A 15,776-nucleotide genomic window follows, 5' to 3' on the forward strand; every position below is an offset into this window, starting at 1 on the left:
TATATATGAATTACAAATAGCTCAGCAAATTAAAGTGCCTGCTTAGGCAGAGCACAGAGGCTGAGGTTCAATCCCTGGCCTGCTGTGCCAGACCCCTCCCCGCCACCCCGGGGCACGCTGAGACAGTGATCGAGACTGGGCGTGGTAGCACACGCCTGTAATCCCAGCTCTTGGGAGGCTGAAAAACAGGAGAATCACTGAGTCCAGTCTATGTAGTGAGACCTTGTACCAAATACATTAAAAAAAAAAGAACTACAACAATCAGCCAGGCATGGTGGTGCATGCCCATAATCCCAGCATTCAGGAGGCTGAGGCAAAAGGATTGCCATAAGTTAGTTCAAGGCCAGCCTGAGCTACAGAGTTGAGGGGCAGCCTGAACCATACAGCAAAACTCTGTATAAAAAAAAGAGAGAGAAAGAAAAAGAATTACAAATATTTTTCCTAGTTTGTTATCCTTTTTTTTTTTTTTTAACAGCAAATGTATGGAGGGTTTGCTCAAGATGGAACCCAGGCCTTCCCAGCGTGCTACAACCCCAGTCCTTTTTACATTTTTAAAATTTGGAGACAGAATTTTGCTACATCACTAACATTCCCAAATTGGGCTCAGACTCTTGATCCTTCTGCCTCTGCCCCCCAGAATGCCTGGATTATTGGCATGCACCACTGTGTCGGGCTGAGGTGAATATATTAACCTTTTCGTTATACCTTTCCTCACTCCAAAGGTACAAGGGATTTTCCCCTATTTTCTTAGAGTATTTATCTTGACAAAGTTCATATCTGTTGGGGCTGGGGAGATGGCTCAGGGGCATAAGCCAAGGGCCTGAGTTTAATTCCCGGTTCCACAAGTTCACATCTGTTATCTTTATTTGTCTTGTTGCAATGCTGGGATTGAACCCAAAGTTTTGCACATGCTAGACAAGTGGCCCTGCACTGGGCCCCACACACCCCAACTCCTATCACTTTCAAAATTCAAAGTCAAAAACAATGGCTTGAGTGACCCACGTCACCCATGTGACGAAGAAGCACAGAAGGAAGAAAACCTGGTGTTGCTTTCTTGAGCATGGTGGTGGCCCTGCCTGGCACACAGTAAGGTCACGGTGCCTGTGCGAGCCCTCGGAAGTCAGCAGATCTGAGGCTGAGCTCAGGACAAAGTCTGGATGGAGACCCAGAGGCGACCAGACAGGTGTCAGTCACAGCATGTATGTGCAGAGGGCAAGCGTGGTGGCACACGTCTTAACTTCCTTTAATTTTTAAAAATCTTTTATTCATTTGGTACAGGGTCTCACTACGAAGCTTGGACTCACAGTGATTCTCCTGTCTCCGCCTCCCCAGCGCTGGGATTACAGGCATACACCACCATGCCCGGTTTCGGGGGCCTCCGCCATGCACCCGGGGTTTTGGGCTGGCATGGCATGCAGTACTGGGAATCAAACCCAGGTCCTTCTGCTTGCCAGGCAGGCACTTAGACCGCCGAGCTATCTCCCCAGCCCTGCTCTTGAATTTTTACGTAACTTTTCTTAGCTTCACCTTCTGTAAAATGAGGACAGTAATAGTACGGATCTCACAGAGTCATTCTGAGGATTAAATGAGTTAATACTTATGCAGCCCTTAAATTGGTACCTGTCACCTAAAAGTGCTACATAAAATGAAATGAAAAATATTATTCATTCATGAATATTTATTAGCTAGTTTGGGCTGGGCAGTGTTGGGAGTCTATCATCCGGGGGTAGGGCAGTGGGGGAGACAATTTATAAAGTAAATCAGCAAAGTATACAGTTTGCTGGACGCAAGTGGAGACAGGAGAGGTGCTGGGGATTGGCAAGGCCAGGAAGGAGGCCAGCGCTTGGTGGCTGGTGGGGGAGGGCTGAGCCTGAGGAGTCCTCCGCAGACGCGGGGGCGGCTGAGACCTCAGAGTACCAAGGGTCGCACCACGTCACGTGACAGCAAACACATTTATCCAGCGCTCTTGCGAGGCATAGAGCTGCCGCACAGTTACGGAAACTGCTGCGTAAGTTAATAAGGCCCAAGTCAGCTGGCCCCAGTGCTGCTGGATCAGACCTGCAAGTAGTGGGGACAGCGCGGGGCGCTAAGTCCAGGACCCGGCAGAGTCTTAGCTTCAGGCAGAATGGAAAAAATATGTACGCCCCCAGCACCTCCACACCCAAGACTCACTGCTCAACAGTGGGTGTCCCCGCAGGATACAGAACCCTCAGGCAGTGGGGTCAGCTGCGGAGTCCTTCACCCCAGAGCCAGATCTGAGACGGTAACAGACACCAAGGACTCCACACTGCAACTGGAGACCGAAAGGCATCTTGTTGAGAGGCTCAAAAACATACAGCAGAAGGGACAGGTGGGTCCAGTGAGCTCAGCTCACAGGGGTAAAAGCCCAGAGAGGGGGACCCCTCACCAGTTTGCAAGCTTCTTCCATTGCCACCCCAGCCATACGGGGATCGAACCCAGGGTCTTCATCCCCAGCCCCTTTTATTTTTTACACAGATTCTCATTAAGTTGCTCAGGCTGACCTCAAACTTGCCCTCCTCCTGCCTCAGCATGCTGGGTTAACAGCCGCGCACTATTCGGCTTTCAATCTCTCGCTCTCGTCCAAATCTTAACCTCCACAAGGCAAAGATCGCCAGACCATGTTCTCAAACGGGGAAATCGAGGCCCATGGCAGAGAGTGAATCAGTGAAGCTCGCAGCAGGACTGAGAGTTGGGTGGCCGAGAGCCCTTTCCACAGCATCACTCATTGACACGGTGTGACAGAAGCAGGAAGAAGGTGGGGGCGGTGGGAGGCAAGGAGCAGCTAATCAGAGGGACAGAGGCTAATACAGAACACCTGTGATCTCCAGCCCCCCCTCCCCGCCCCCCACGCACCGGCAGGCCCCGGGGTTGGTCAGCGAGCACCATCTCACGCCTTCATTCCCACGCCCAGGCCAGCTGGGCTGTGAAGAGAAAGGAGCAAAGCCTCTCAGAATCAGACAGCAGGGCCGGGGAGATGGCTCAGTAGAATAAGCGTTTGCCAAGCAAGCGCAAGGGCTTCAGTTCAATCCCCGGTTCCGCAAAATAAATAAAAATAAAATAAAAATCAGACAGCACTCGACAGTCTCCAGCTGCACCATCACTAAACGTCATTGGAGAGATTGGGTTCTCACTATGTAACCCCAGCTGGCATCAAATTACTGCAATCCTCTGGCCTCAGCCTCCTGAGTGCTGAGATTACAGGCATGTCTGTCTGTCGCTAAACTTGAGAGCAGGGCATATAGATAAGGGTGGTCCCTTCATCCCCATTGTACAGACAGGAGATCAAGGCCCAGAGATAGGAAGTGTTTCTCCAGAAGTTCAGAGCAACTCTGAGATAGGAATCAGGTCTCCTGACCAGGGGATACTGGAGGGCCATTCGTTCCCTTGCTCGCGCCTTCATACGGGGTCTCCGGAAGAAAGCCTTGGGATCCAGAACTAATATTCCTGCTTGGCCATGCAGGGACTTACTGAGTGACTTTGGGGACTCCTCATTTAAGTCCCACAAGTGCAGGGATCTTCATCCCTGATGTACCTCCAGCCCCAATAGATATCAATCCAGTGAATGTCTAGAAATGAAGGATCAGGGAAATGGCACGGTAAGAGCCTGACGCCTGAAGACCAGGGAACCGGGAGCCTTAATTTTCAGAACAGGCTAAATTTCTGTTCACGGATGTTTTGTGAGGGTCCGTTCTGTGCTGCGGGCCGGACGTGGTTAAATTCGGAACCAGATCTCCGGTGCAAGGTAGCGGCTGGCGGCATGAATGCCAGGGAAGCCGTCCGCACCACATAGTACAGACGCTGCGCTCAGCCCGAGCTGCCCCGAAGGCGGCAGGCGAGGGACGCGGTGCTGTCGCGGGGCGCCGGCCGCCCACCTGCCAGAGGCTGCGCCGCGTGTGTGGGAGAGCTCTGCCTCAGTGAGGTCACTTCCCACCCCCAGATTCTGTCTACAAAACCCTGCCATCCTGACGCTGAAGACTCGGATCCTACTATTTTCTGATATTCAAGGTCCCAAGAAGCTGACAGCCCCGAATTCTAAGTCATCCGTCTGCCCAGGCTCCGGTACTTCAAAGAAACGGAGGCAGATTCCGCAAGGGTCCCACCGTCCGCGGCCTCAGCAGGCCTCACGGCACTCAGCGCCCTCCTCCCCACCTCGCGCGGTGGGAGGGGGTAACTTGGACACCCGGGTGCGGATGAGACAGGTGTCCCAGGGACAGCGTTGACAGAGCCAGGACACGTGACAGCCGGAGTCACGTTCTGCGGAGGGAGCCGGGACGGTCACATGATGCGGGGGCGCCATGGGGTGATGTGAGACACGGGTCTCTCAGATTACGTACGAATGACGCAGTCCCACCCCTTTGGCAACTACCAGATTTCCGTCCTAGGATGGGACGGTTCCGGTAAAGGGGGCGGGTTCTCGCATCGCGGCACCTCTGTTTCCGGTCGGGGCGCTGTAGTTTCCGGCCCTACCTTGTCCTCGGGCCAGGAAGAGACGCGACCTCCTGCGCATGCCCCGAGCCATCCCGAAGGGGCGGGGCTGCGACTGCGGGAGTGGGAGCGGGAGGGGGGCCGAAAGGGGAATTCCAACCTGTGGAACTTCGGGGATCCCGAGGTCGGCTCCTTCCTACTGACTGTGGATAGTGCAAGAGACGGGGCCCCCTGGCGGCTTGTGCAGTTGTTGGGGCCCTCAAAGATGAGGGAGGGCAATGTCATTATGAGTGGGGTCCGGGACATCCGAATTTAGGATCTATTTTGGGGTTGCGTATCGGGAATCGAGCTCAGGACCTTGCGCGAGCCAGGCAGGCGCTGCGCCGCTGAGCTGTCCCGCGCCCCGAGTTTAGGGTGTTGAGGCCCTCGGAGCTCTGACACCGGGGAGAGGGAGCTTGGGCCGCCATGCGGGACAGGACCCACGAGCTGAGGCAGGTGAGGAGTCGGGAAGCAGGGCGGAGGGCGGCGCGCGGGCTGGAATGCAGGGCGCCTGCTTTGGGGGCCGGAAGGGGTGGCTGGCAGCCAGTGTGGAAGATCCCGGAAGCGCGTGGGACTTGCGAGGCGAGAGCCCCAGCAAGGAACTGGTGCCAGCGACTCCGGCTCCCGCAGGGGGACTGCAGCTCGGACGAGGAGGACAAGGAGCGAGTCGCGCTGGTGGTACGCCCGGGCACGGCCCGACTGGGAAGCCCGGACGATGAGTTCTTCCGGAAGGTAAGGGTCCGAGGTCTCGGCCTGGCCTTTCGAGGGGCAGGAGGACTGAGGAGCAGCGTGGTCTGGAGCACCCATATCTCTTTCAGCCCTCTCCGTCGTCCTCCCTAGGTCCAGACTATTCGGCAGTCTATGGACAAGTTGGAGAGTAAAGTCCGGGAGTTAGAGAAGCAGCAGGCCACCATCCTCGGCACGCCCCTTCCCGAGGAGAGTAAGCAACGCCCTGGGCACACGCATGCTCCGTGCGATGAATTGCAGTTTTGTGCAGGTGGTGGCCAGGATGGGTTCCTTGAGGTTGGGGCTGTGATTTGGGTGGAAATCTTAGTTTTGTTTGTGTAGGCATGAAGCAGGACTTGCAGAACCTGCGCGGTGAGATCACACAGCTGGGGAGCGAGATCCGAGCACAGCTGAACGGTGAGCTCCTAGGACCTCGGACAGATCCTCCCCTAGGGTCCCGCCCTATTCGTGGTGTGTGGCCCTGAGATGCCAGTGATATATCCGGGTCACACAGCAGGCCTGAGTCTAGAATCTCGGTCCTCTAGCATGCACTCCGTAGCACAAGCCTGCCTCTCAGGTTCCTTTATTTACAGAGAAACAAATTACATAGTTCATTCTGCCCAGTGTGCGTTCTTTGGGCAAGCAGATGGGGGTTTCTGTTAGGAGGCCTCTTATACTTGGGGGAAGCCACTTATGTAGTGCAAAGAAAAATAAATTTTTTCCTCACAGAGGTCCACCATTGGTCCATTTATTTATGTATGCATTTATTTTATTATCGTGGTGTTGGTGCTCAAATGGAAAGCCTTGTGCATACCAAGCGCACACTTAACCACTGAGCTACATTCCTCAGCCCTTAGTCATTGTATAATTCTATTTCCCTAAAAAGCCATGTGGAGACAAGACCCTTCCTCTTTTGTAGTTGGAATATGACCCTGGCCCTGTGTCCTGGTCCCCAGAGTTTTCAGCAGGCTGAGATCAAGCCCCCTCTCCCTGCATCCCTTGTGTCGTCCCACAGCCTTAAAGCCTCAGAAGGAGGAAGCTGATGAAAATTACAATTCTATCAACACGAGAATGAGAAAAACCCAGGTGGGTTGGTTTTTCCCAGAACTAGGAAATTTTAGCCAGTGTTTCCTAAGTCATTAAATGGTAGGTATATGATGAGAACCTTGACTCCAACCTGCTGATTTTCCAAATGGGGAAGCCAGGAGCCAGAAAGAGAAAGAACTCAGTCACAGTGGAGAGCCTGCTCTTCTGATTCAGCACTGTGCTATAACACCCTGCTTTCTTTTCCTCCTTTCAATGAGAAGTTGTTGTGTGACCTAGGCCTGGCAACAGGGGACACGCTTTCCAAGAGATGAGATGGGGAATTTGGGCTGGGTAGGAGACAAAGACATTACTCATGGAGGACTTGGTGCCTGGTGGCTTGGCCCAGGAAAGGAGAGGAGGAGGTCAGAAATGACTTGGCAAAGGGCCGGCCAAATAGCTCAGCGGATTAAATCGTGGGGCCGAGAGTTCAATCCCCAGGACTGCCATGCCAGCCCCATCCCTGGGGAGCACTGAGACAGCAATTGAGACTGCGCGTGGTGGCGTACACCTGTAATCCCAGCTCTTGGGAGGCTGTAAACAGGCAGATCACTAGAGTCTGATCTAGTAGTAAGACCCTGAACACCCTGTAGACCCTTCCCTTAAATAAATAAATATGACTTGGCAAAGGTTTCTACCTATATGACAGGGATATCCTTGGCCTTAGGGACAGAATTCAAGAAAACAGGAAGAGGAAGAAGTTCCCTAGGACAACACTAAAGAGGAACTTCCCTGGGGTGACAGCTTAGTAAGGAGATTTGAAATGATCTGCCTCCTGCCCATCCTGTGCCCACAGAGAAGTAGTTTGGGGTTCACAGAGTTCAGGCTTAGAGAAGGTAGGCCCAGAGCTCATCAAAGACCCCAGATGGAGAGGTTTGGACCTCTTGAAAGGATGCTGCTGAGTCCAGGAAAGGAGATACATCTGTTGAAAAGCTACTCTATCCCAGTGCTCAGGAGGCTGAGGCAGGAGGATCGCCATGAGTTTGAGTCCAGCCTAGGCCACATATTGAGTTCAAGGCTAGCCTGAATTACAGTCTCTTCTCCAAAAGAAGGTACTCTGGGGAGGGGGGTCAGGGAAGGAAGAGGAAGGGGAAGTAAAAAGAATTAAGATGTATTATATACATGTATGGACTCTCCATGAGGAATGTAATCATTATGTTCTGCAAAAATGTAGTAATAAAAATAAGAAGGGCTGGGGATATAGCTCAGTGGCATAAGCACCTGCCTGGCACGCACAGGGTCCTGAGTTCGATCCCTGGTACCACAAAAAAAATAAATAAATAAATAAATAAATAATGATAATTAAAAATAAAATTTAAAAAATTTAAAAAATAAATAATAAAAACAAAAGGTACTTTAAAGTAGGTGTGGCCTAACCCAAATTCTCTGGGAATCTGAGGCAGAATGATCACAAGTCCAAACCCAGTCTGGGCAACTTAGAAATTTATGAGGATTTTTGTGTCAAAATAAAAAATTAAAAAGGGCCTGGCTCGGTACTAAGGTCCTGCATCCAACCCCCAATGCCAAGGGGGAAAACAGACTTTCAGAAATGAGCTTATTTAAGGCACAGGGTAGAACATGTCCTAGACAGTGTGTTTCAGAGGGAACCTGTTGTGGCCTTTGATGTGACAGGCCAGGCATCCGGAGGGACCTGTTACACATGGGCAGCGTGGCGCCTGCCATACACAGTCACACATTGAGGCTGGCGTTTGGCGTGTGTCCACCAAGTGCCTACTGTGTACCAGAGCCTTTCTGAACAAGAAAATCCCTATCCTTGAAACACTTCCACTCAGTAGCATGAGACAATCATCATCATAAATGAGTTCATCATTTTATTTTTATATTTTATGTATTTGGTACAGGGTCTACAGGGTCTCACTACATAGATTGCACTTGTAGTGATTCTCCTGTTTTCAGCCTCCAAAGCCCTGGGATTATGGGCATGTGCCACCATGCTCAGTCTCAATTACTGTCTCAGTGTGCCCTTGGGGTGGGACTGGCATGGCTTGTGGTGCCAGGGATTGAACTCCGGTCCCTGTGCTCTAACTAAGCAGGCGCTTTTGTCCACTGAGCTATCTGGGCAGCCCTGAGTTCATCGTTTAGACTACAGTGACTATTAGGAAACAGAGCAGCGGAAGAGGGCTAGAGAATAGTGAGGAGGTAAGGTTGCAATTTCAAGAAGATAGAGGGGCTGAAGGTGAAGCTCACTGGTAGAGTGTGCACTTAGCACACCAAGGTTCAGCCTCAGCATCACAGGAAACAAAGTAAGAAGATAAGCTATGGGCCGGGGAGATAGTTCAGTGGAATGAGCGCTTCCCTGGCAAGTGCAAGGGCCTGGGTTCAATCCCTGGTTCCAAAAAAAAAAAAAAAAAAAAAAAAGATAGGAAGATAAGCCAGGCTTGTGCTGAGAGGCTGAAGCAGGAGAGTCCCAAGTTTGAGTCTAGTCTGGGCAACTTAGCCATGATGCAGACCCATGGTAAAGGCCCTGGGTTTAATCTTCAGTACTGCAACAATACACACACACACACACACACACACACACACACACACACACAAAGCTTCCTTCAGAAGATGAACAGAGACTTGAAGGCATGTGGGAAGTGAACATTCTAGACAGCAGGAGCAGTGGGTTCAAGGCCTCCCTTGGGTGCACGCTTTGTTCAGGAAGGATAAGGAAGCCACTGTGGGTGGAGAGACACAAGAGCAAAGATCAGAGAGGCGACAGCGCAGGAGAAGATCCTGTTGAAGGCCTTGGCTGCCTCTCAGAAGTGAGGGAGCCTGACAGGGTGATCAGCAGGTGGCGAAGGCAGTGGGCACCTCCTGGTGCTCTTTGCTTATTGTACCCCAGGAGTGGCGAGGCCCAGAGGGGTGAGGGTCTTGCAGTTCTCACCCCATGTTCCCATCCCTAGCATGGCGTCTTGTCCCAGAAGTTTGTGGAAATCATCGACAACTGCAACTTGGTGCAGTCCGAGTACCGGGAGAAAAATGTACTGCGCATCCGCAGACAGCTGAACATCAGTGAGTGGGGCTCGGCCTCTGGGATGGGCCAGGCAGTGCAGAGCCAGCTCTGAATGTCCCTTTTCCTTCACAGTCAATGGCGGAATGGTATCCGATGAGGAGCTGGAACAGGCTTTGAACAGTGACAAGAGTGAGGTGTTCATATCCAATGTGAGTGGCCACACCAGCCTCGCTGTCCTGTCTCCCCTGAACCCTCTTCTCTGGGGGCAGACCAAGGCCTGGAGGGGATGAAGGAGCCTGGCTGGAGTCACTGTCAGGCTCAAGCCTTGCTCTAGGCCAGGGTGCTGCCCAGAAGCCCCACAGGACCTCTGACCCATTGCTGGCCTCCCAGTGACCTGTGCCCCCGTTCCTGTGCACCTCCAGATACTGAAGGACACACAGATGACACGACAGGCCTTAAATGAGATCTCAGCTCGGCACAGTGAGATCCAGCAGCTAGAGCGGAGCATCCGGGAACTTCATGAGATCTTCACTTTTCTGGCTACCGAGGTGGAGATGCAGGTGGGTGTCCCAGGAACCCCCGCAGACAGAAGGCTGTGCGCTTGGAACCCTCCGCCATGGACCAGGCTGACCCTCTCCTTCAGACTCTGCACTGAGCTTTGTGTTCTGTCACCCTTGGCCATGTCCTGAGGTGACCCTGACTTCTAACCTCAGCCAAATCCCGACAGCTGCCTGTGTCATTCCTGCATACCTGGATGGCAATCCACTTGGCCCTCTACCCTGGGCCTGCCTCAGGGAGCACCTCAACCATGGCTCTTTTCCTACTGACAGAACCTACCATTATGCTTCTAAGAACTAGTCAGAGTTACCATCTAGGATCCAGGCATTATGGCAGATACTTATAATCCCAGCTACTTGGGAGGCTGAGGCAGGAGGATTGCAAATTTGAGGCAGCCTGGGAATTTTAGCAAGACCCTGTCTCAAAAGTTAAATAAGGGCCCGGGAGATGGCTCAGTGGAATAAGCGCTTCCCTGGCAAGCGCAAGGGCCAGAGTTCAATCCCCGGTTCCGCAAAAAAAAAAAAAAGTTAAATAAGCCAGGCATTGGGCCAGATAGCTCAGTGGACTAAAGCGCCTGCTTCAATCCCAGACGTGCTATGCTGGCCTCACAGGGCGCGCTGAGACGGCAGTTAAAGGGCTGCCACTGAGTGGGAACGTTGGGACCTGAAGGCTGGCAGTGCCAGCAGGAGGCAGGAACAGGGCGGGCTTCATAGCAGCTGGGAGAGAGGCCTAGAAGAATGGGCGAATTCAGACAGATTTATTTGGGGACAAAAGTTCATCTGTGAACAAGGTGTGAGCTGCTGGGTGTGGGTGCACGTGCCTGTAACTGCAGCTCCTGAGAGACTGAGGCAGGAGGATACATAGGCCCTGTCACAAACAAACAAACAAGTGAGCTTTTTGTGGTCCTTGGCTCAAGGCTGCCACTGGACACGGAGGTTGTATGGATTGAGGAAACACAGGAGAAGGGACCATGTCACTGAAGGAGGCCTGGAAGCCATCGAGCTAGATCTGGCCCTGCCAGATCTCTGTGGGCTTTTTTTTTTTTTCCCCGTCAGAAGTGTCTTTTTGTCATCCGGGGCAGAGCTGAGCAAAGGTGCTGTTCCATCCGTGGCTCCCTGAACCACTCCATTCTCTGAGCAGGGGGAAATGATCAACCGGATTGAGAAGAACATCTTGAGCTCAGCGGACTACGTAGAACGAGGGCAGGAACATGTCAAGGTAGCCCTGGAGAACCAGAAGAAGGCGAGGAAGGTGAGCCGCAGCCCTGGCCCTGGCCCTGGCCCTGGCCCTGGCCCTGGCCCTCCCCCTCCTGAATGCTCTCCCTTGACCCTCCTCTCCCACAGAAGAAAATCATGATTGCCCTCTGTGTATCTGTCACGATCCTCATCCTGGCAGTCATCATTGGCATCACCATAGCAATTGGATAACGTGCGTGGCGTGCTCTTGGTGAGACATGGTGGGCCCGCCCTATCGCTGCCTGCGCCTGCCGCCTCCTCCCTTCACACTGCCCTTTTCCTCCTTTCCTTGCAGGCACTGGGAGCACCAGGGACCCAGGGAACCCCGAGGCCCAGGCCTTCTTTCCCAGCAGCTGTGGGGGCAGAGTGGAGCCTCCAGCAGGCCCTGTCCTCATCCTGGCCCCGTGTGGGGAGCAGTGGCTCTCTGGAGTTGGGAGCTGCTCATTCCTGTGGCCTTTCCCATTAGGCCGCCACCAGGGCAAAGGCCTTCAGTGTCCTGTTTGGCTGGGACACATGGTTTTATAAAAAATTAAAAACAAACTTGCAGACCCCTGTCCATGTGTGTTCCTGGTGGGCTGCCAGAGCCTCAAGGCTTCCGGCCTCCCACTCCCCAGCCATCCCTGGGCTTGGTACAGACTGCCTCGGGCAGCCACGGGCTGCTGGTTCTGCCCTTCTGCTGTTCCCTGGGGAGGCTGGGAACATGATGTAGACATTGGATGCCCAGCTCGAGACTCTCCACATTGAGTGTGCGTCCCTGCCCACAGCAAAGTGTCTGCATTTGTGAAGCCTGGTGTTCCTGAGACTGAGAGCAAGAGGCCTCATGAGGGAGATACTGAGTAATCCAGCCCGTTACTTTAGATGTAGTGACAGGAAGGCCTAGTCTCAGAGCAGACAATATTTCCATGAAATGCTAAATGAGGAGCTAGTTACGTAAGGAGGCCCCAGAAGAGCCTGGGCCGATGGGAGAGTGGCCAGGCCCTGTGTCTGGACAGAGGCCTTGCCTTTTTTGTGAACATTCTGCATGGGGCAGGGCCCCTGTAGCATCTGGGGTTCCTTGGAAGTCATGGGGCAAAAGCAGGCCATGGGGCATGAGGCATCCTGCTTTTCAGGGCACTTGGGCTTAACTCCTGAAGCTACATTTCGAAAGGTTCCCAGGCCAGACACCTAATTTCCAGGGAGGAATGTGGCTCTGACCCAGGACGCCAGGCTCAAAGCATAAACTGGCTCCTGGCTCTGGTTCCCGAGGTTGGGAGGCATGTTCAAGCTGCCAAGGCCGTCCCACTCTGTGGGATATCAGCTCACTTGTGTACTCCTGAGCCTGGGATCAGGTTCCTGGCCAGGCCCAGACCAACCCTCGGCTGCTGGGTGGCATCCCTGGCTGCTGGCCACCTATACCACCTGCTGAGCCCCAGAAGACTGCTGTCCCACCTGCGCCTGCCCAGTGCCAGCACTTGGGCCCAGAGTATGTGGGTGTGGTCGAGGCGGTGGGCTGGACTGAGCCTGGGACAGGATTGGCCAACAGCCCTAGGGGAGTGTTCCCTCCTGATGTGACACAGCCCCTGGAAGAAGCTGTGGTGCTGGGGTTGCCCAGGAGTCCCCCCTGGCCCTTCGGTGAGTGGTTAGGTACCAGAATGCCCAGGGCAAGGTCGGACTTCCGAAGTTGGGAAGGCAGGGCTCACCAAGGGACTGGCAGGGGCAGTGAGTTGGATACTTTCAGGAAGGTGCCCCCCTTCCTAGGAGTGTGGAAATACTATCTAGGGGATCATCTTGTGGGGAAGTGTGGGCCTAGTGGATCGCGCCCCAGCCCCAGGCTAGGCTGATTTGCACCTGGGGCTCTGGGCTCCCCTGAATCTCTGTCTCTTCCCCTGTAGCCTATGTCATCCCTGGATCTTGTTGGCTTCCTCTGTGCGCTTTGTCGTCTCTGTCTCCGCAGCGAAATGCAGAACCCAGACACCTATGTGGTCTATGCACTATGCCCGGCCCCACAGCTGGATGCCCACGTACAATGCATGAGTCCTTCCACTTCACCTCCCCTGACGTGGAGCCCAGCTGTCCCACCCAGATGCTGTCCAGGAACCGGTAGCTCGATGGCCAGTCACGTGAGGCTTTGGCTCACACAGGGCCTCAGTGGTCTGCAGTCCCCTGACCTTTGGGTGCCCATGGCTGATTTGGTCAGGTGAGTGACAAGATCGGAGCAGACCTGTCAGGGCATCCCCTGTAGACACCCCTTCGCTGTGGGAAGCCCCTCCTTGAGGACCTGCAGGCAGGCAGATTTTGCAGTGAAGGCTTGGCTGCTGGCAGCTTTGCTGTCACGGAGGAGGTATTGACTAGCTATGGCTTTTCTGAATCCACCTGGTGTTACAACTTGTCAGCTACAGCTTAATCACTCAGTATTTTATAGTTTAAACCCAAGAAGAAGGCTGGGGAGATAGCTCAGCAGTCTAAGCACATGCCTGACAAGCACAAGGACCTGGGTTCAATCCCTAGTACCGCATGCTGTGCTGGCTCTGGGTGCTCCGTGCTGGTCACTGAAACGGATGTGGTGGCGCACGCCTATAATCCCTACTCTGGGGAGGCTGAGACAGGAGAATCACTATGAGTCTGAGCTGTGTAGCAAGACCTATACCAAATAAATAGGTAAGAGATTTTTGTGTGTGTGTGTGTGTGTGTGTGTGTGTGTGTGTGTGGCCAGCTCAGCCCACCAGGGGGCGGGGCTGGCTGGCATGTGGTGCTGGGGGATTGAACCGCGGTCCCTGTGCTTTGCTAAGCTTGTTCTAAGTAGGTGCTTTAGACCACTGAGCCATCTCACCAGCCCCAAAAGATTTTTTTTTAAAGCTGGCTGGAGATGGGGCTGTAGTTCACCTGTAGAGTGAGGCACGATGGGAAGAATGCCCCTTGCCCGCTATGGGCCACTGACTGACTGAGGCTGTTTGTTACCATGTTATGGTTTAAGAAACTGTTACAGATACGCAAAACTGGAGTGGTGACAAAAAAAAAGCCCAAAATAGCTGGCACTGGGCTGGAGCTGGACAGTGGCTGGTAAGACAACTATAATTGGAAGCTGTGAAAATGATGACTCATATTATGCCTCTGGTTAAACTGTAAGCTGGGAATAACTAGGAATACTGTATAATAATGCCCAGATGAGGTGAGGGATTTAGGCCAAATAATTAGGAAGGAAAATATTGATACCACACCTTAGCTGCTCTTGGTGCATTGCACAAGCTGCTGTAAGAAAACTTGGTTAGTTTTTAAGCAGAAATAGAGGAGAATACAGAAACTCCAGGCAAGTGATCTACTCTGTGTACATTATTAGGGCCAGACCCAAAGCCATGCTCCTGCTAGACAAGTGCTCTGTTTTCTGTTACTGGGCTACCTCCCCACCCTTGTGGTCTATATTTTTAATCAGTGGAAGACACAATAAAGAAGAGCCTTAAGAGCCAGTGTAATCCCAGCACTCAGGAAGCTGAGGCAGGAGGATCACTATGCATTTGAGGCCAGTGGGTTACATGGTGAGTTCAAGGCCAGCCTGAATTGCATAGTGAGACTTTTTTTTTTTTTTTTTTTTTGCATAATAAGACTTAAAAAAAAAAAAGAGGAAGAAAAAGGGCCTTAAGTGACAAAATTTGGTTAGAATTCATCTTTGTGGCAGGGGCCATATCAACTTTGTGGCTGTTATCCTTTGGTAAAAACCTCTGAACTGACCAAATTGGTTTCTAACAAAGCTGTTCAGTTAGTGAGGATGATTCAGAGGAAAGAGATGAAGAGGTTTTTTGTTGGTTTGTTCCCTTGTTTTTCAAGGCAGGATCTCACTCTGTAGTGCAAGTTGGCCTCGAGTTCTCTTTGGAGCCCAGGTTGCCCTTGCGCTCACAGCAGTCCTCCTGCCTCAGCCTCCCAAGTGCTGGGACCACATGTGTGCACCAACAAACCTGTCTGAGACAGAGAGTTCAGTTATACCAAGGGAGTTAGTAAGCTTAGTCTGTTTACAGTTAAGTCTAAAGAGACAGGCATCTTTGAGCCAGCCTTAGTGGAACACGCCTGTAATCCTAGAACTACTGTAGGAAGTTGTGGCAGAAAGACCATAAGTTCAAGACCACCCTGAGCAACTTGGTAACCTAGCAAAACCAACTCATTAAAAAAAAAAAAAAAAAAAAAAAGGACCAGGGGCTGGGGAGATGGCTCAGTAGAATAAGCAATTCTTTGGCAAGCGCAAGGGCCTGAGTTCAATCCCTGGTTCCACCCCCCAACCCCCAAAAAAGGACCAAGTATGATGGCATATGCCTGTAATCCCAGCACTCAGGATTTTTGTTACTGGGCTACCTCCCCACCCTTGTGGTCTATATTTTTAATCAGTGGAAGACACAATAGAGAAGAGCCTTAAGAGCCAGTGTAATCCCAGCACTCAGGAAGCTGAGGCAGGAGGATCACTGTGTGTTTGAGGCTATTGGGTTATATGGTGAGTTCAAGGCCAGCCTGAATTGCAATCCCAGCACTACTGTAGGAAGGTAGGTGTCTGTCGGGAGGCTGAGGCAGGAGGATCGCTGTGAATTTGAAACCCTTCTGGGCTACAAAGTGAGTTCAAAGCCAGCTTGAACTACGTAATGAGATCTTGTCTCAAAAAGGTAAGTAAATATATGAGGGGGGTGTCTGGAGAGTTATGGGCATGGCTCTTGTCCTATGAAACTGACTGGAATCAAATAAGCTAGTACATAAAGAGAATGTCCCCCCCC

General features: G+C 52.4%; 1 protein-coding gene and 1 long non-coding RNA gene across 6 annotated transcripts in view; both read left to right on the top strand.

Moving 5' to 3' along the window:
• Stx4 (syntaxin 4) overlaps window positions 1-11,594 on the top strand; it is a 13,232-nt gene extending 1,638 nt beyond the window's left edge. Inside the window, exons 1-12 of one of the 5 annotated variants that reach the window (XM_023724237.1) lie at window positions 4,572-4,630; window positions 4,860-4,941; window positions 5,116-5,217; window positions 5,326-5,425; window positions 5,554-5,628; window positions 6,227-6,297; window positions 9,204-9,312; window positions 9,386-9,462; window positions 9,676-9,813; window positions 10,952-11,062; window positions 11,155-11,257; window positions 11,342-11,594. In XM_023724237.1, coding sequence (XP_023580005.1) covers window positions 4,912-4,941; window positions 5,116-5,217; window positions 5,326-5,425; window positions 5,554-5,628; window positions 6,227-6,297; window positions 9,204-9,312; window positions 9,386-9,462; window positions 9,676-9,813; window positions 10,952-11,062; window positions 11,155-11,238 — 897 coding nt within the window. In that variant the 5' untranslated portion in view covers window positions 4,572-4,630; window positions 4,860-4,911 and the 3' untranslated portion in view covers window positions 11,239-11,257; window positions 11,342-11,594. Of the gene's footprint in view, window positions 1-4,550; window positions 4,942-5,115; window positions 5,218-5,303; window positions 5,426-5,553; window positions 5,629-6,226; window positions 6,298-9,203; window positions 9,313-9,385; window positions 9,463-9,675; window positions 9,814-10,951; window positions 11,063-11,154; window positions 11,258-11,341 lie in introns of those variants that run through there. The other 4 variants (XM_023724280.1, XM_004622986.2, XM_023724195.1 and 1 more) reach the window with 4 other exon arrangements.
• Window positions 11,595-12,492: 898 nt separating this feature from the next.
• The window catches only part of LOC111812021, a 10,824-nt gene continuing 7,540 nt past the window's right edge, over window positions 12,493-15,776 (top strand). Inside the window, exons 1-2 of the long non-coding RNA XR_002817634.1 lie at window positions 12,493-12,657; window positions 12,918-13,222. This is a non-coding gene — a long non-coding RNA (uncharacterized LOC111812021). The remainder of the gene's footprint in view (window positions 12,658-12,917; window positions 13,223-15,776) is intronic.

Source organism: Octodon degus, unplaced genomic scaffold, assembly GCF_000260255.1.
Source record: "Octodon degus isolate 3935 unplaced genomic scaffold, OctDeg1.0 scaffold00001, whole genome shotgun sequence".
NCBI classification, from domain to species: Eukaryota; Metazoa; Chordata; class Mammalia; order Rodentia; family Octodontidae; genus Octodon; species Octodon degus.